Source organism: Megascapheus bottae, chromosome 16 (genome assembly GCF_031878675.1).
Source record: "Megascapheus bottae isolate mThoBot1 chromosome 16, mThoBot2.hap1, whole genome shotgun sequence".
NCBI lineage: Eukaryota > Metazoa > Chordata > Mammalia > Rodentia > Geomyidae > Megascapheus > Megascapheus bottae.
The window spans coordinates 29940887-29957234 of record NC_143524.1 but is presented as its reverse complement, the minus strand read 5'-3'; the positions used below and the strand labels follow the sequence as shown (position 1 = coordinate 29957234).

Sequence of the window (16348 nt, the reverse complement as noted above, 5' to 3'; positions counted from 1 at the left end):
GCAGACAAGATTCTACTTGTGTCACAGAATTCTCCATTTATGATCCTTGGAGAAACACACAGGTCACTTTTGGAGTGTGCCCTGGAGTGTGACTGATAGTGGCAAAGGAAGGAGAGTGGTATACTGAATTCTGTAGCTCAGGTGGGGATCTGAATGACTTAGGTTGTGTCTGCTGATCTCAGTTCTCTCACACCTCAAACAGCAGATTGTTTCCCAGTGAAGAGGATGGGAGTAGAAGGGATTTTGTGTATGCTCTGTGCTCTGTTGGAGACCTGATCTCCATTCCTCCTAGTAGCAAGCCCTTAAAGCCACCAGCTAGCTTCTAGTTGGTGAAAATTCTGCCAGCCACAGGCTTGGCACTGTTTCTACAGCGATCCTTATGCACAGGGACTTGCTGAAACCAGGGAAAATGATGCTATCATCCCTCAGGACTCTCACTGTGGTATTGCTTTAACTTCTCAGTTTTCCTACCTCCACTGGGTGAGACCCCACCCCATATTCTCAATTTTTCAGTCAGAACCTCTTTCTCCCTACTTCTGCCTCTGTTGGGAATCTTCACCTCAATGCCATGGGTGGTTGGTTTAAATTTTCCCTGAGTTTTATGTTTCAGGTGTGGTGCAGTCTTAGAAGTTGCCTTGCTACCTACCACTCACTTGTAGGCATTTAATGCAACTGCTCACTCTTGAAAAATTCTGTAGACTGAACTCTGTACGGGTGAAGTCTAGGTGCTTTCTTTCTGTGTTCCCTCTCAGTTTGTCCCAAGTCAAAACTTCTCCCATTCTCCGTCTATCTCTGGTAGGGTTCTTCCACTTAAATGCTGTGAGAGGTGACCCATGTCTCTTCGCATGTCTTTGCTTTCCTTTCCTGAATCACCTTCCTCATTCATCTCTCTCCAACCCAAGTAATCCTCCACATCTAATTTTGTTATGTACCTTTTCTGCATTATCATTCCAGAGTGGATTTCAATTCTTTTCTTTAAGGGTCAAGTTTGTACTGTCCACTTCTCCATATGTCTTTATTTTAACATGCCAAGTGGCATGAATTTGAGAAGGTAGAAATTGGTTTTCTTTAGCAAGAACAACATGGCTAATTAATGTGGATTTTAAAAGATTGTAATAGAAATATTTTGAAATATTTATGTCAGGAACCTTATTTTACATATCATTTCACAGTGAATGATTTATTTTTCAATAACAGACATAGAAAAAAAGCCAGAAGTGGTGCTGAGGCTCAAGTGGTAGAGCTCTAGCCTTGAGAAAGTCCAAGGACAGTGCTCAGGCCCTGAGCTCAAGCTTAGGATTGACAAAAAAAAGAAGGGAAATAATAATCAGTGGTTTAGAGTTACTTTGAAAGGTGGTTTACCAATATTCTATCATTTTATCTGGAAAAAAGTCCCTGTAAAATAGACGTTTAATTTTCTTCTGATTGAAGCAAATTATTTGTATGAAAACCATGTTTTTTCCCAATAAACACATAGGTGGAATGACAGAAGCAGAGATTGGACAGAGATTGTTGGAGTTCCCTTTATGTTTGTTCTATAGCTTTTAGTGTGGTTTTTATTCCATAGCTCTATATTGCTGTGGAAAAATCAGTGAAGAAGTTTGTTCAGGGAAATTAGGATTTTTCTTTAAAAAATAGATTGGTAGACTAGGAAAGCAACTTGGAACTGGAAACAAGAGATCTGATTTATGAAGGACCACTGAGATAGATACTATTATTTAGGTCAATATGTAAAATGAGGTTTGAGACTAATATGATGGGGCTTAATACTGGAGAAATAGTGATTAATAATGAAGAAGCCAAGGAGTTCTTTAGCATTTATTTCTTTGAAAAAGCTGCTAAAGTATGTATTTTAAGCATGTATTTTTAAAAGGTATAAAGGTTTTTGGTTTGTAAGTCATTGTTTCTAGTGATTTCATTTGAATTTTAAGTTGAAATCTGCATTAATGCCAAGCTATGATTTATGAGTGTAGTATGGAATAATTAAATTGGTGAGCCCACTCATCACTTCAAATACTTTTATACAGTAAGAACATTTGACACTTATTTTCTTAGCAGTATTGAAAATATGCAGTATTCTTATATTAACTGTGTGGTGGACTAGAACAAAATGAAGTCATATTCTTCCAGTCTTGGATTTTGTACTTCTTAACTATCATCTCATTATTGCCTTCAACCTTCAGCCTTGGTCACTGCCATTCTCCACACTGCCTGTATGCTTTGGTGAACTTTTATTGCATATGTCATGAGCAGGCAGTATTTGATTTTCTGTGTCTATTTTCAGTATTATCTATTCTCTCTTTCCTTCCATGTTGTTGAAAATGACAGAATTTCCTTCTTTTTCCCAGACCATTTCTATTTGCGGAGGGCATGCTCCTCTTTTGTAGAGAAAATCATATAAACTCCACAAAAGAGCTGTTGGAACTAATAAATGAATTCAATAATTAGGTCATGAATGTTAGTGTCTCATTTCTCTATGCTAACAAAGATCTAGAATTCCACTTTTTATCATGTAGACAAAATGGATAGTTATAAATCTATGGGGAAACTGTCACTTTGAGATCTAGTTTTCTGATTAGTAACCCTATACATTTAATAAGAAGGCACATGTGTTAAAAAATCCAGCTCCACACTTTTATATGCTCACAGGTACTGAAGATCAGGACTTTGTCCAGAGCTTTGAAAATTTGGCATATCTCTATTCGATAATGTTAGTGACAAATGTTGGGGGCTGGGAAGCCATTTGGAAGTATTTTCACTTCCATATTCAGTATTTATATTAGCTGTTGTCTGGGAGCCCAATTTGGGGTTGTTAGCAAGAATATCTATGTGCTGCCTCCCAGTGTGGTCTGGGTTTCCTTACAACATGGTGGCCTCAGGAGAGCTAGACTTCATACAAGGTAACTCAGCTACAGATATTATGATAAACCAGAAAAACTGCTTTTATGCATTTGTGACCTATTCCTGAGCATCTCCAAGCATGAAGAGTATCATCCAGATTCTAAAGTAAGGTACACAGAGTCCACTTTCCAATGAAAGAAGTGTCAAACTCACTTCTTAGATGAGCATGTAATAGGGGAGATATGGTTGTAGTTATATTCAGAAAATACAGTTTACCAAACAGAATGAGGTGATAAATGCAAATTACCTGTTCCATCTAGGGCAGGAGATGACTGTGTTTATGACTCCTGATGTTTCTCTTTATTTGTAGATTAGCAGTGGATTTGTGTATACGAATACTTCACAATGTTCTGCCTTGCTCTCCGGTTTCTTCTAACAGTCAAGTTCCTCTAAATACCTCTAGGTCTGGGGGAGTATATTTCTGATCCATGTCACCCTTACAGGCCCAGGATTCTTCCATTCAGACTTATCTTTACTGAATAAGCTCTCAGAATCCTCCAGGAGACTCTACAACTGGCACAGATAAGTGCTTAGGCTTAGTCATACATATAGTGTGTATGGAGCCTGAAAACAGGGCAGGGCATGGATACAAGTTCCACCTGCCCCACTTGCTATCCAGTATCCTCTGTCCTCCCGTCTCGTAATGAGCCTATAGCCTGAAAGTTGACAGAAATGTTAAAGGTCTAGTGAAACGAATTGTCCACCTATTTTCAGGTCTATCAGTTTGTAAAGCACAACATGAACTTTAGAAATTTAGACCTGAGCTGTCCCTTGGAGATTACTTAGCTCAATGATTGAAAATTGGTTTTTACAAGTTATTCTATTGCATTTCAATGAATTCTCTTGAGGAATTCCAATTAATATAACAAATGGAAATAAAGCTTCTACGGTCTAAAAAGGCTTCACCGCATCCCTTTCACCGATTCTAGGGTCCTTGCAGGGAATCCTAGGGCTCTTTTGATAGATTCACTCACTTCATTTGGCAGATAAAAGATATTGATGCCCAAGTAGCAGAGACATAATTTTCCAAAAATCACATCACTTTTCTGTAGTGATTTAAGATTTAAGTTTCACGATAACGTTTTTGTACTATGATTTTCTTAAAATGATGGCGTTACTCTGTTTTAGTATACGTAGTCTTTAGTATATGTAGAAATTCTTTTCCTCTGTTTTGGTGTATGTAGTCTTTAGTATACATAGACACTCATGGTCTGGCCTAGGACACAGTACATGTTCTTGGCACATTTGGCTTTTCTTTTTCTTTATCCAGCATCAGACGAAAGACTAGGATAGTGAGAGTTGCTTCGGCATGAACAACTGCAGAATTTTTTTTTCTCCAGGTGATTACATGAATGGGGTGGGCTGCAGTGGGTTTTCAGAGGGTGACTTGGCAGCTTGGGACAACATGGGAAACATGGGAAGGGATAGCTGAGCACTCCTGCATTCTCAAGCCTTCTGCTCTGTCCTCAGAGAGGAGCACAGTGAAGTGGATCAAACATGGGTCCCAGAAGAAAACAGACCTAAATCAGATTCTTAGGAGTTGCGTGACATGAGACAAGGCACTTTATTATTTTGAATAATGTTTACCTTTCCAATATAAATATAATGACAACAACAGCTATTATATGATATTGTTGGCAGAACTAGAGTGTGGTTTTGTAACCCTTGACAGTCTTTTTTTTAATTAAATATTTTTATTGTAATTAATAAAAGGGTTACATGATATTTGCCAGATAGAAGGTACATTAATTCACATACATTGATACCCTTTCACATGTCTTGGTCCCGATTGCCCTCCTCCCACCCCCCCATCTTGATTTTCCTCCCTTCCCTATCCAATTTCAAATAACCAAATACAAATATATCCAATATATCAGATAACAAAGTGAGATACTGTAACAATATGAGATAACCAAGGGACAGCAAAAGAGATGAGAGATAACATGATACATTAAGGACAACAATTATTCATTATATGGCTTTTGTTTCAATATCCTAGAGGTCCTTTCAATGAGCTTCATACTATATGGCCTTTTGTATCAAGGTTTTGCTCTATTGCTAGGAGAGCCCAAGGTTTCTACTGATTATGACATATGAGGGAAACCACTGAGCCTAAGTTCCTTTGAGTCTGGCTTACTTCACTTAATATGATCTTTTCTAAGTCTTTCCATTTCCTAACAAATGGGGCGATACCGTTTTTTCTGACAGCAGCATAAAATTCCATTGTGTACAAATACCACATCTTGTTGATCCATTCATCAATTGAGGGACATCTAGGTTGGTTCCATATCTTTGCTATGGTGAATAATGCTGCAATGAACATTGTTGTGCTGGTGGATTTAGTATGCCCTAGTTTCTGGATGGTTAGGTAAATGCCAAGTAGTGGAATTGCTGGGTCACAGGGGAGCTCTATGTTTAGCCTTTTGAGGAACTGCCATACTGCTTTCCATAGTGGTTGAATGAGTTTGCCCTCCCACCAACAGTGTAGTAGTGATCCCTCCTGGCCACATCCCCTCCAGCATCTGTTGTTATTAGTTTTCCTGATCCTGGCCATTCTAACTGGAGTGAGGTGGAATCTTAGTGTTGTTTTGATTTGCATTTCTTTTATGACCAGAGATGTTGAGCATTTCTTCATGTGTCTATAGGCCATTTTTGTTTCTTCTTCAGAGAAGACTCTCTTTAAGTCTTTGGCTCATTTTTTAATGGGACGGTTGTTACTTTGGAGATTAGTTTTGGAGTGATTCAATATTTTAGATATGAGGCCTTTGTCTGCTGTATGGTTGGTGAAGATCTTCTCCCACTCTGTAGGCTTCCTAACTAATTTACTAGCTATGTCCTTTGCCATACAAAAGCTCTGCAGTTTAATGCAGTCCCACTTATCTAGCCTTTCTCTGATTTGTTGTGATTCTTGGTCCTTAGTAAGAAAGTTTTGACCTGTGCCAAGGAGGCCTAGTGTATCTCCTATTCCTTCTTGTAAAGTTTTCAGTGTATCAGCTTTTACCTCCAGGTCTTTGATCCATTTGGAGTTAATTCTAGTTCAGGGTGACAAAGAAGGATCCAACTTTAGTTTTCTGCAGGTGCTTAACCAGTTCTGCCAGCACAACTTGTTGAAGAGGCTGTCTTTCTTCCATTCTATTTTTTTGGCTCCCCTTGACATAGTCTTAAATAATGAAATTATGCTTCCAGAAGCACTTTCCTTATTGTTTTAACAAACCACCATTCAAGTCATAATCCTACTACCCATAGCTTTATAAGCTTCTAATCTTTAATTTCTTTTTTTAAATTTATTTTATTGTCAGGGTGATATATAGAGGGGTTCCAATTACATTTGTAAGGTAGTGAGTATACTACTTCTTGAACATTGTTACCCCTTCCCATGTTTTTTTCCACCTTTGTCTTCCCCCATCCCTTTCCAAATTGTAGAGTTCATCTCCAACATGTTGCCCTGTGTGTATCTCTATTACATTGCATCATTCTTTGTCTTGCTTTTCCCCTTCTCTTCCTTAATTCAAATAAACAAATAAATGTATGCACAATACATCAAGTACCAAAGTCAGATACAGTAAAAATAGGGTATAAACCATTAGGGGGAAAAAAGAGAAAAGAAATAACTTCACATGGTTCATTAAAAAAAACAACCACAAAGATCAACTCGTTTCCATATCCTGGAGATCATTTCAATTAGTATCATCCTACATGGCTACATGCAAATGGCTATTGAGCTATTGTTGGTCTTTAATTTCTTATCTGCAAAATGAGGTAGTGGTAGAAAGGATGGGCTTGCGCTGGTCATACAACATTGTATGTAAAGTTAATAAAGTATGAACCTTAGAACTGGATTGTTCTGGGCTGGATCCTCTATTGTTCTACTACCCATGTGCTTTGGGGCAAATGATATAACCAGTCTGTTTTTAGTGCTGTCTTTTATGAAAGAGGGGTGGCACTAGTCGGTAAATTTTATGGTTATTTTACAGATTAAAGGAATAAATATTTGTAGAATAATATTCATCCCATAGCCAGTGCTATGGAAATATTGTAATAGAAAGTAATAAATACATAATATGGATTTGTGGTGGTGGTTATCTTGCTGTGAAATGTAAAAAATGAAAAGCAATTCTGATATTGATAACTACTTGATAACCCTTAGGTATTATTGCATAATTGCTAGCTAACTATTTACTTTTATTTATTGCTGTCATTTATACAGTTAACTTTATCGAGGTCCTACCATATTGTATGAATTCTGAGAGACTATTGATTTTTAATCACCTTGGGGATTTATAAAAATGATTTGAGCAATTGTCCCATCCAGGTGCTCTCTCTATGTGTGTAGAGAGCAGATAAGTAGCTTAGAGCCTTGTTTTTTTTTTTTTCCTCTATCCTGACAATCTAGTCACAGGGCCTTTTGTCCCAAGTCCATTTTGCCTTGACCTCGCATCAAATTTCCACAAAGCAATTGTTTGTTCAGGCCACACAGGGATCAGAGACTGAGGGTAAGTAGATGTAGCACTAACTCTTGAGCAAGTGGTGTCATGTGTTTCTCTAGATAAGCAATATAAATTTGATCTAGATGATATAGTAGAAAATGGTACTTTGTCTTAGAAATTCCTGGCCTCTGGTTATTATTTACCATTATTTGTATTTTTAAAATTTTAACATTTATTTTACTTTTCCTTTTGTAAATTAATTTAGTTAATTGTTATTATGGAGGTGGTGAACAGAGTGATTACAATTACAAGAATCAGATTATGCATACATTTCCTTTTGTGCAGTGTCTTCATTCCCTCCTTTCCCAATCCCTCCCTCCTACCTCCCTACCAGGAGCTGTATAATTCACTCCTATCAATGTCCCCTCAGCTCCTCTGCTGCACTTTTCATTCTTTTTGCCTCCAATTTTGTATTCTCCCTGCAACCCTTCTGATGATATACACGTGGATACACCATACATAAGGTAAAGAAGACAGAATCATCAAAAACTAAAAAAATATTCACTACCTTATGAATCTAACTGTAACGCATCTATACAGCACTCCGATAATAAAATTAAATTAAAAAAATAAAAATAAAAAAGAAGTGTTTTTCATTTCAATATGAAATGAGATCTAAGATATGGAATATTATTTTATATAAATATGAAGACGCATGGAGGCAGTGGGCCTTTGTGTTTCTCTTCTATGTGTATCTTCCTTTGGCCTCACTGTGTTTGCAAGTCTAGAATCCTGTATAATTTAACATATCCCAGTGCATTTTAGATATGATTTCCATGTATTAGAGAGAACGTGATGTTTGTTTCTCTGAGCTTGGCTTACCTTACGGAACATGAGTTGTTCTAGTTCCTTTCATTTCTCTCAAAATTACATTATTTTATTGTTTCCAATGGTGAGTAGAATTTTATCGTATAAAGGTACGACCTTCGCAATTATGAATAGTGTGGCGATGTGTCTTTATCATATCCTAGCTCATGATGTTTTTGGTAGATGCTAAGATGAACTTAAAATTAACCATTTTTATTTTATACTACATAAAGAAGCAAAGCAAAACTTTCATCCTTACATAGTCACTTTAACATTGTTTGGTATGTCTCCCAAATAAATATGCAGTATATACAAGTCTTCCAATGGGTGATATTATTATAGAGTAGAATCTGCCCAATACTTAATCAAAGACTTGGGTTTACAAAATTCAGTGGTGAAAACAGAGAGTGAGAAAGTTGTCTTCATAGAAGTATGGATGAAGTTTGGTTTTAGTTGATGAGAAAGTCAGTGTGAACATTAGGAAGCTTTCATAGTTGTGCATAGCCTGGGGCAAAGCAGGTGGTAATGGTGTTGCTTTTTGTGGTAGACCATGTTGGCACAAGTGCCTTTATTTCTTAATGCTGTAGTTAAATGTAAAGAGGCTCATTTGACCATGTGTATACCGTGGTGACCAATAGGTGGATGTAGCAAGAGGACTAAAGCTGAAACCATTTCTAGTAGGAACTGATAATCTAGGTGGGAGACAAGAATATAAAAGAAAATGCTTGTTCTGAAAAATAAATTAAAAATGGGAGGGAATAGCATGGTTCTTTTTAGATGTTTGCAAGATGAGCAGAATTTCAGGGGGGCCATAGCAGTTCATTGAAATGGCAATGATGTATTGAAGTCACAGGCTTAGGGGAGAAGGATCTCTCAGAATATGTTCAATATGTATATAATTTAGATAATATAGTTTCTTAAGCATTATTTTATGTTACATATTATATATAAATATATAATAGATACATTAGTGAGAAAGTTTCCATTCCCTTCCTCTCCAGACTTCCAGGAAGACCCCAACTCAGGGTTTGAAGAGTAAGGAGCTGTAATTGTACAGAGATATATTGTTCATTAGGCACTTCCTATGACCATTTCCCATATCCTCCCACTCCCTGCCAGCACCAAAACTCCCTGTAGCACCAAACTTCTGTTCCCATCACAACCAGCTGGCCAGGAAATGAAACAGCACCTGCTGTAGTCTACTGCAGGGCTTCTTAAACGTTAATGTGTTCATGGAGCCATCAGGGGGTCTGACTGAAATGTAGATTCTGATTCAGGTCCTGAGTGGGATCAGGAATCCTGATGCTACTATAAACAAGGTATATTTTTTTCCATCACTATGAGCAATTAATTACCTGGGAGTAACAGCATAAAACAGAAGATGGATTTGTTTCTTTTAATTTTTGTTCTGGAGCTTCAATTCAGGGCCTGGGTACTGTCCTTTGGCTTGCTCAAGGCTAGCGCTCTACCACTTAGCCACAACACTACTTCTGGCTTTTTTTTTCATATATTTTTTTATTGTAATTGATAGAAGGGTTACTACTTCTGGCTTTTTTCTGTGCATGTGGTACTGAGGAATTGAATTCAAGGCTTCACTCTACCACTAGGGCACACTCCTAGCTAAGATGGGGACATATAGTTTCAGTCCATATTTGGCTGGCTTTGTTTCTATAGATCTGGGGTGAGCAGAATAGAGGAGGGGGTGTGTGACAGAGGGGCGTTCATATCTGAAGGTGTCTTAGAAGTAAAGACGCATAGAAAGAAGGAAATGGGGGGCTGGAAGTTTGGCCTAGTGGTAGAGTGCATGTCTAGCATGCACAAAGATCTGGGTTTGATTCCTTAGTACCACATACATTAAAAAAAAAAACCAGAAGTGGTGCTGTGGCCTTTGTGGTAGCCTTGAGAAAGCCCAAGGACAGTGCTTAGGCCCTGATTTCTAGCCCTAGGACTGGTACAAAAAATAAAAATGAAAGAAGAAAGAGAAAGAAAGAAAGAAAGAGAGAGAGAGAGAGAGAGAGAGAGAGAGAGAGAGAGAGAGAGAGAGGAAGAAAGAAAGAAAGAAAGAAAGAAAGAAAGAAAGAAAGAAAGAAAGAAAGAGATGACATATCTTCCTAAGGCCTGCCACTAAGAACTTACTTGTTCCCACTATGTAAAATTTCCTTAAGTGTCCTTTTATTGTAAATCCATCAAGTGATTAATCTGTTGATTAGGTCAGAGCATTCAGAAATCAATCACTCAATAGGGACCAAGCTTTAAACACAGAATCCTTTTGAGAGGACACTTCATATCCTACCTCTAATACCCAACTGTGTCATAGGACTTTACTACAAATCATGAGACTTTTCCCTCTAGGCTATAACCAAAGCTTATCAGGTCAATTCTTACATCTTTGGAGTTTCTGTTAGGACTGTGCCTTGCATCTTCACAGAATTACTGTATGGAATTCTGACCTACTCCCTACTCCGTTTTCATGAAACAATTTTGTACAGATGTCACTTACACATCCAGACTTTTTTGACATCCCCTTGAACACTTCATCAGTTATCTGACACTTCTTTTGTAAAAACATATCATCTTGCATTTCATGCAAGTTATTGGACGTACAGTGTTTTCTTTTTTGAGTATGTATACAATACTGTCAGGAAATTACCCAAAAGACATAATCATTCACTGTGTGACATTAGGGTAGGATTTCTTTCCTCATGGCTGTGTATTTGCAGTGACGACAAGGTAATCACTTACCTTAGTGATTTATAAAGTGATTTTTACATGATCTACTTGTAATGCATTAAACACTTGCTCAATGAGGCCATAACCTCAGGAATAATGACTGAATCTGGTTCAATGTATTTACCTACCTTCTTAATGGTTCCCCTCGTGGGTCTCTATGTATGAGTATTCCTAATTGTCATTGATTAAAGTCCTTTCAAGGTCATGTTCTTTCTCCTAAGCTAAAAGTAATTGAGAAATTTCTCAGGATATATAGACACTGATAAAGTTTCAAATATAAGATCATGGTGGCTTTCTATAGGAGTTGTGTGATCTTGGGTAAACCATTTAATGTCTTTGATTGTATATAAACCCAATCTATAAAATAGAAGTGGTAGCATCCACTTTAAAGAAAATCATAGGGATGGTACTTGTGAAAGAACTTGATTTGTCCTGGCAAATGGCAGTCACTCAATCAATGATAATTGATCCCTTTCCTCCTTTGTTTCTCTTAGGTCACTTGTTACTTTTTTTTAGCGCAATACATCTCAAGGACCTGTATTTTAAGTCATTTTTTTCTTTCCTTCACTCTTATCTCTGTGTTCAGTAGAGGCATACTGAATGAGTTAATGAATGGCCAGGTAATTTGAAAAAATCCTTGACTTTTAAGTTCTGTGATATTTTGATTCCTCTCATGTTAGAAATTCTTCTCAGAAAAGAAAATTGGAAAATTAACTTAAAATTAATGTTAAGGAATTTTTTGCTTTCATGATCTTATAAAATATGCATTATATTAATTATTACTAATAAGCATGTACCCAGAGCCCAGGAGCTGGTTGTTATGGGATAAACAATCTCTTTGATCTAGGCCTGATTCTTTCTACTGGTGCAAATGAGTTGGATCAAGTGCTGGTCTTGATGTTCTACTTCCTCAGATTGCTCTGGGTAGAATCCTTATAAAAGATGAGCAGGAAATATTCATTTGTTTTCTAATGTGAGATTTGGGAGTCATGCATAATAGAAGCTGAGTCTCACCATGCATTCATTTTAGTCCTGATAGAAGATGTATTTTGTATTTTAGATTATATACTAGAAGGTGACACTAATTAGTGTATTAGAGGGGAAGAGAAGGTCTTTCTAAACTGAGGAATTAAACTGGTCACCTAGACAGGTACTCTTGAGACAGAGTTGGTTTTAGTTGTTGTGTGAATGCATTGCTAGAGGTTAATTCCAGTTGAGATCATTCTCGATGCTACTTGGTGATGTATTTTGGTGCCGATAAAGTGTGTAAAAGTGATGAGAACATCAAATTTAGATCTAGGTTTAAATCTTGCCTTGGGTATGTAAATCCTTGATTCTCTATTTTATGAATGTTTAAAAATATTGTCGGGGTGATGTATAGTGGGGTTACAGTTACATTCGTCAGGTACTGGGTACATTTACGTTTTCGACATTGATACCCCTTCCTAGGCTTTTCTCCCACTTTCCCTCTCTGCACCCATCTCAATGAATCTCCATTTTCGTTTTATTTTAGTTTTTTTTTTTTTTTTTTTTTTTTTTTTTTTTTGGTGGTACTGGGATTCTAATCCAAAGTCTCACCCTTGCTGGGCAGGTATTCTACGATTCGAGTCCCACCTCCAGTTCATTTTTGTTTTAGTTACTTTTTTTTATTTAAAGAGGATCTTGTTTTTTTTCGGGGGGGGGGCTGGTCTTAAATCATAATCCTCCTACCTTCCCTCTTGTATAGCTGGGATTACAGATGTGAGCTACCACAATTAGACCTTACACTTTTAAGTTTTAAAAGGCAACAATATCTTTGGTTTCTAAATTTTTACCCTTGGCGGGTGAGAAATATGATAGCTTATGTGACATCCTGGACATTGTCTGGCAGAGGGAGCCTTGATGTTAATGACAATGGTAATGGTATATTTCGGAGGAGACACAGGAGATGGAATCCTTCTGCCACCCCTCAAAAACACTTCCAGTCCTGGGAGGTGTCTAGAAGTATTCCAAAAAATATTCTGTACTCTGTGATTCAAGTCAGACTTTAATGGTGACATTAGCAAATTCTTAGGGTCTGGAAAATACAGTGATCATTTTTGAAAAGACAAAAATGCTATGATATTTGAAATAGTGATTCAGATGTGAGTAGTTTCAATCTTTTCTTCCTTATTCATCATCTAAGAATTTTCTAGTTACAATTTTTTGTCCAGGGGAAAGAAGAAAAATAGACTTAATGAATCTCTTCACACTTGCAATTTATTCCATTCCCTGATGCCCAACGTAACTTTTATTTCTCATTAATTCTCAGAATAGTGAAAATGGCAGTGCTAAAAATAAACATCAATAAATTCACATGAATAGCTTTTTTTTTTTTAGACAACAGAAAGAGGATTCCGAACTGTCCTTTTAAGTGGTTAAGAGACATAACACAGAGCTTTGCTAATTAGCTTGTGACTATTTCTTTTTCTTCTTTTATTTTTAGCCTCACAGTGGATCAATTGATCTCCATTTCAGTGACTCAAGGGTCTCCTATAGTACAATTGATTTCGGGTCATGGTTCTTTTGTGTTGTACTTAGCTAATTTTAGATTCTGAGAAATCTAGTAGAAAGGGAATGGGGATTGATGATAAATGTGATACTTTAAATTCAAATAAAAACAGGTTTTTTTCCCCCCTTTACATACAGCTATTTTGAACTGGAGAGCAGCGGCCTGAGAGATGAGATTCGATACCACTATATACACAACGGGAAGGCCAAGACAGAGGCACTTCCATACCGAATGGCAGATGGAAAATGGCACAAAGTTTCACTGTCAATTAGTGCCTCTCATCTCCTGCTCCACATCGACTGCAATAGGTATGTCTTTGTCTTTGATCTTCAGTGATTCTGACATTGACAGTGTGCAATGAGAAGGAGGTGGGGGGGGAATCACTCTTCAAGACTTACCAGGAAGCAAAACCAAAAGACCTCAATTATAATGTCACCTACCAAATGGGCCATTAGCTGTGCTGAAATGATGAATTGTAATAGGATAAAGAAAACAGTTCATTAAGATGAGACTGTATCCCATGATTAAGACCAAATGTACAAAAGGTTGATTACAGGTTGGGGACTATTAATTGTACCTTGGTGTACTCTAGGCACTGGCTGAAATTCTGTGGAGTTGTGACTGCAGTTAACTGTGATATATTGTGGTGAGTTCGTTCCACTTGGAAGTGAATAAGCCAGTTCCCTCTTAGAATGAATCTGAGAAGCCTATGCTACCGAGGCGGCTAATTCGATTTTATTTCATCAAGTGCACTTTGCTTAAGTACTTTTTCTAAATGGAGCCTTCTTAAAGAGTTTCTTCTTGGAATCTTTTGAAATTAATATCATCTACTTTCAACAAAGGAAAGAGACTGCCTGCCTGTCAAGGGATGGTAAGTTACAGTGAGGTCTGAGTTCACACAGGACATTGTGGGATGTGGTGAGGAGATGATGGCCCTTTGTCTGACATTGGGGGTGTATTTCCTGACAGATGAGCCAGGAAGTGGGGGCCCCTGGTCTCTGTTGGATCATTTGTGGTTGGACAGCTGGACAACAATGGCCAAGGGAATATTTTGATTTCTCCAGTACCCAATGAAAGTCCTTATCGATAGTGATCCAAGTGTAATTATAGAGATTTATTTTTTTGTGTGCCCATGCATGGTTGGTTTCATTAAGGATGTCATCAAAGCTAAAAGGACTGTTTTGCCATCAGCCTGTACCCGAGGGCCCAGGGTAAAGAACAAATGTGTTGGGGACATCCTCCCTTTCAGAACCCATAAAGAAGAGTGGTATTACAAGGTCAGTCAGTGACAGACTACAGATGAGAGATTCTTAAATGTGCTTACCAGTCCAGCTCTGAGATCCCTGTTAAAAGGGCAAGAGATTAGTGTCAGTCTCAAAGGATGGTCTTTTATGTTGATGTAAATCTTTGTCTATTCTAGTCATTTCTTTAAGGTGCTTTCTAGACTCTTTAAGTAATGTGGCTTTAACTAGATATGAAGTATGTGTCTGGACAGTTTCCATAGAAACCACCAACTCTTTTCTATCCTCCAGGCCTGGCTAGGCATCCTGGTTATAAAGCAAGCCCTTAGCCTCACTCTCCATTTTTACCTTGAAGTCAGTTTTCTAAAATCCAAGTGGTCTCTTCTCCACCTTTGTGCTGCCCAAATGGGATTGCAGAAGGAAGGAATAGCTTTGTCTTTCTGACCCACAGGCCAGAAAGAAGCCTCAACTCCCTAGTTTAATAATGCCCCAAATTCCCAGACATTCTTGTTTTCTTGCTGTATATGGTTGTGTTTCTTTCCTCCTGAAGTTATGTTATTTTTTGATACTGTTCTATTTGGAGAAGAGAAGAAAAAGGAAAAGGAACATTGTTACTATACTATCATTTCTTGCTCAGACTCTCTGACCTCTCTGGTCTCTGTAAAGTGGTCTTTCCTGCCATCCTCAGCTACTTGTAGCTGTGTGAATTTAGGCTGCTTAATTTCTTTGCAGTTTCTTCATTTCTCAATTTCCTCATTGCTAGAATGGGAACAAATATACAAATGCACAATTATTCACTATGCACATAATGACATTTAAACAATAAGATGGTGGTGCCATTAGATATAGCGTTATAGTGACATCATAGATTTCTTAGTTTGCACAGTCGTATTGAAGAAACAATGACATCACCTTCCAATGCATTTAACAGTATAGTCCACATGACTTTCATGTTATCAGAATGGTCACTAAAATAGTACATGTAGTACGTAGTTCTATAATGATGAGTCTATATTTGTGCTTGTTGCTATGAGTTTTGTACATCTCTGGTGGCTTTGGGACAATTCTAGGAATGTGGTCCTCAAATCTGACTATTCATGAAAGCTCTTCAGGAATTTATAAACAATATAGGTTACCAAACCCACCTCTGACCTACTGTATCCGACTCCCTATCAGGGAATATGGTATTTTTTATTTTATAATTGACACATACTGTACTTACTTATTTACTGGGTATAATTTAACAATTCAATATATGTGTGTGTGTGTGCAGTAAGTAACAGTCAAATTAAGGTAGTTCCTTTCAAACATTTATCTTTTGTACATGTTGGTAACATTTAGACTCTTAGTTGCAGACTATAGTTAACCGATGGTGCTACAGAACATTAAGTCAAAGCCTTCCTACTTATTCATTATTTAAGTAACCTTTCTCAATCCTCTCACCCCCTCTTTATAGCCTCCAGTGACCACTGCTCCACTTTCTGATTCTATGCGATCAGCTATTTTTAGCTTACATAGAAGAGAATATGAAACATTTGTCTTGCGCTGTCTGGATTTAGAAAATATTTATTTATTGTTATTATAAAGATGATGAGCAGAGGATTCGCAGTTACTTAAGTAAAGAGTACATTTCTTCTTGGACAACACCACCC

General features: G+C 37.4%; 1 protein-coding gene across 2 annotated transcripts in view; it reads left to right on the top strand.

The window, feature by feature from the left end:
* Positions 1 to 16348, top strand: part of Nell1 (neural EGFL like 1) — a 761263-nt gene that overhangs the window by 103151 nt on the left and 641764 nt on the right. For both annotated transcript variants that reach the window (XM_090347997.1, XM_090347996.1), the window contains exon 4: positions 13593 to 13763. In XM_090347997.1, the coding sequence (XP_090204123.1) occupies positions 13593 to 13763 (171 nt within the window). The remainder of the gene's footprint in view (positions 1 to 13592; positions 13764 to 16348) is intronic.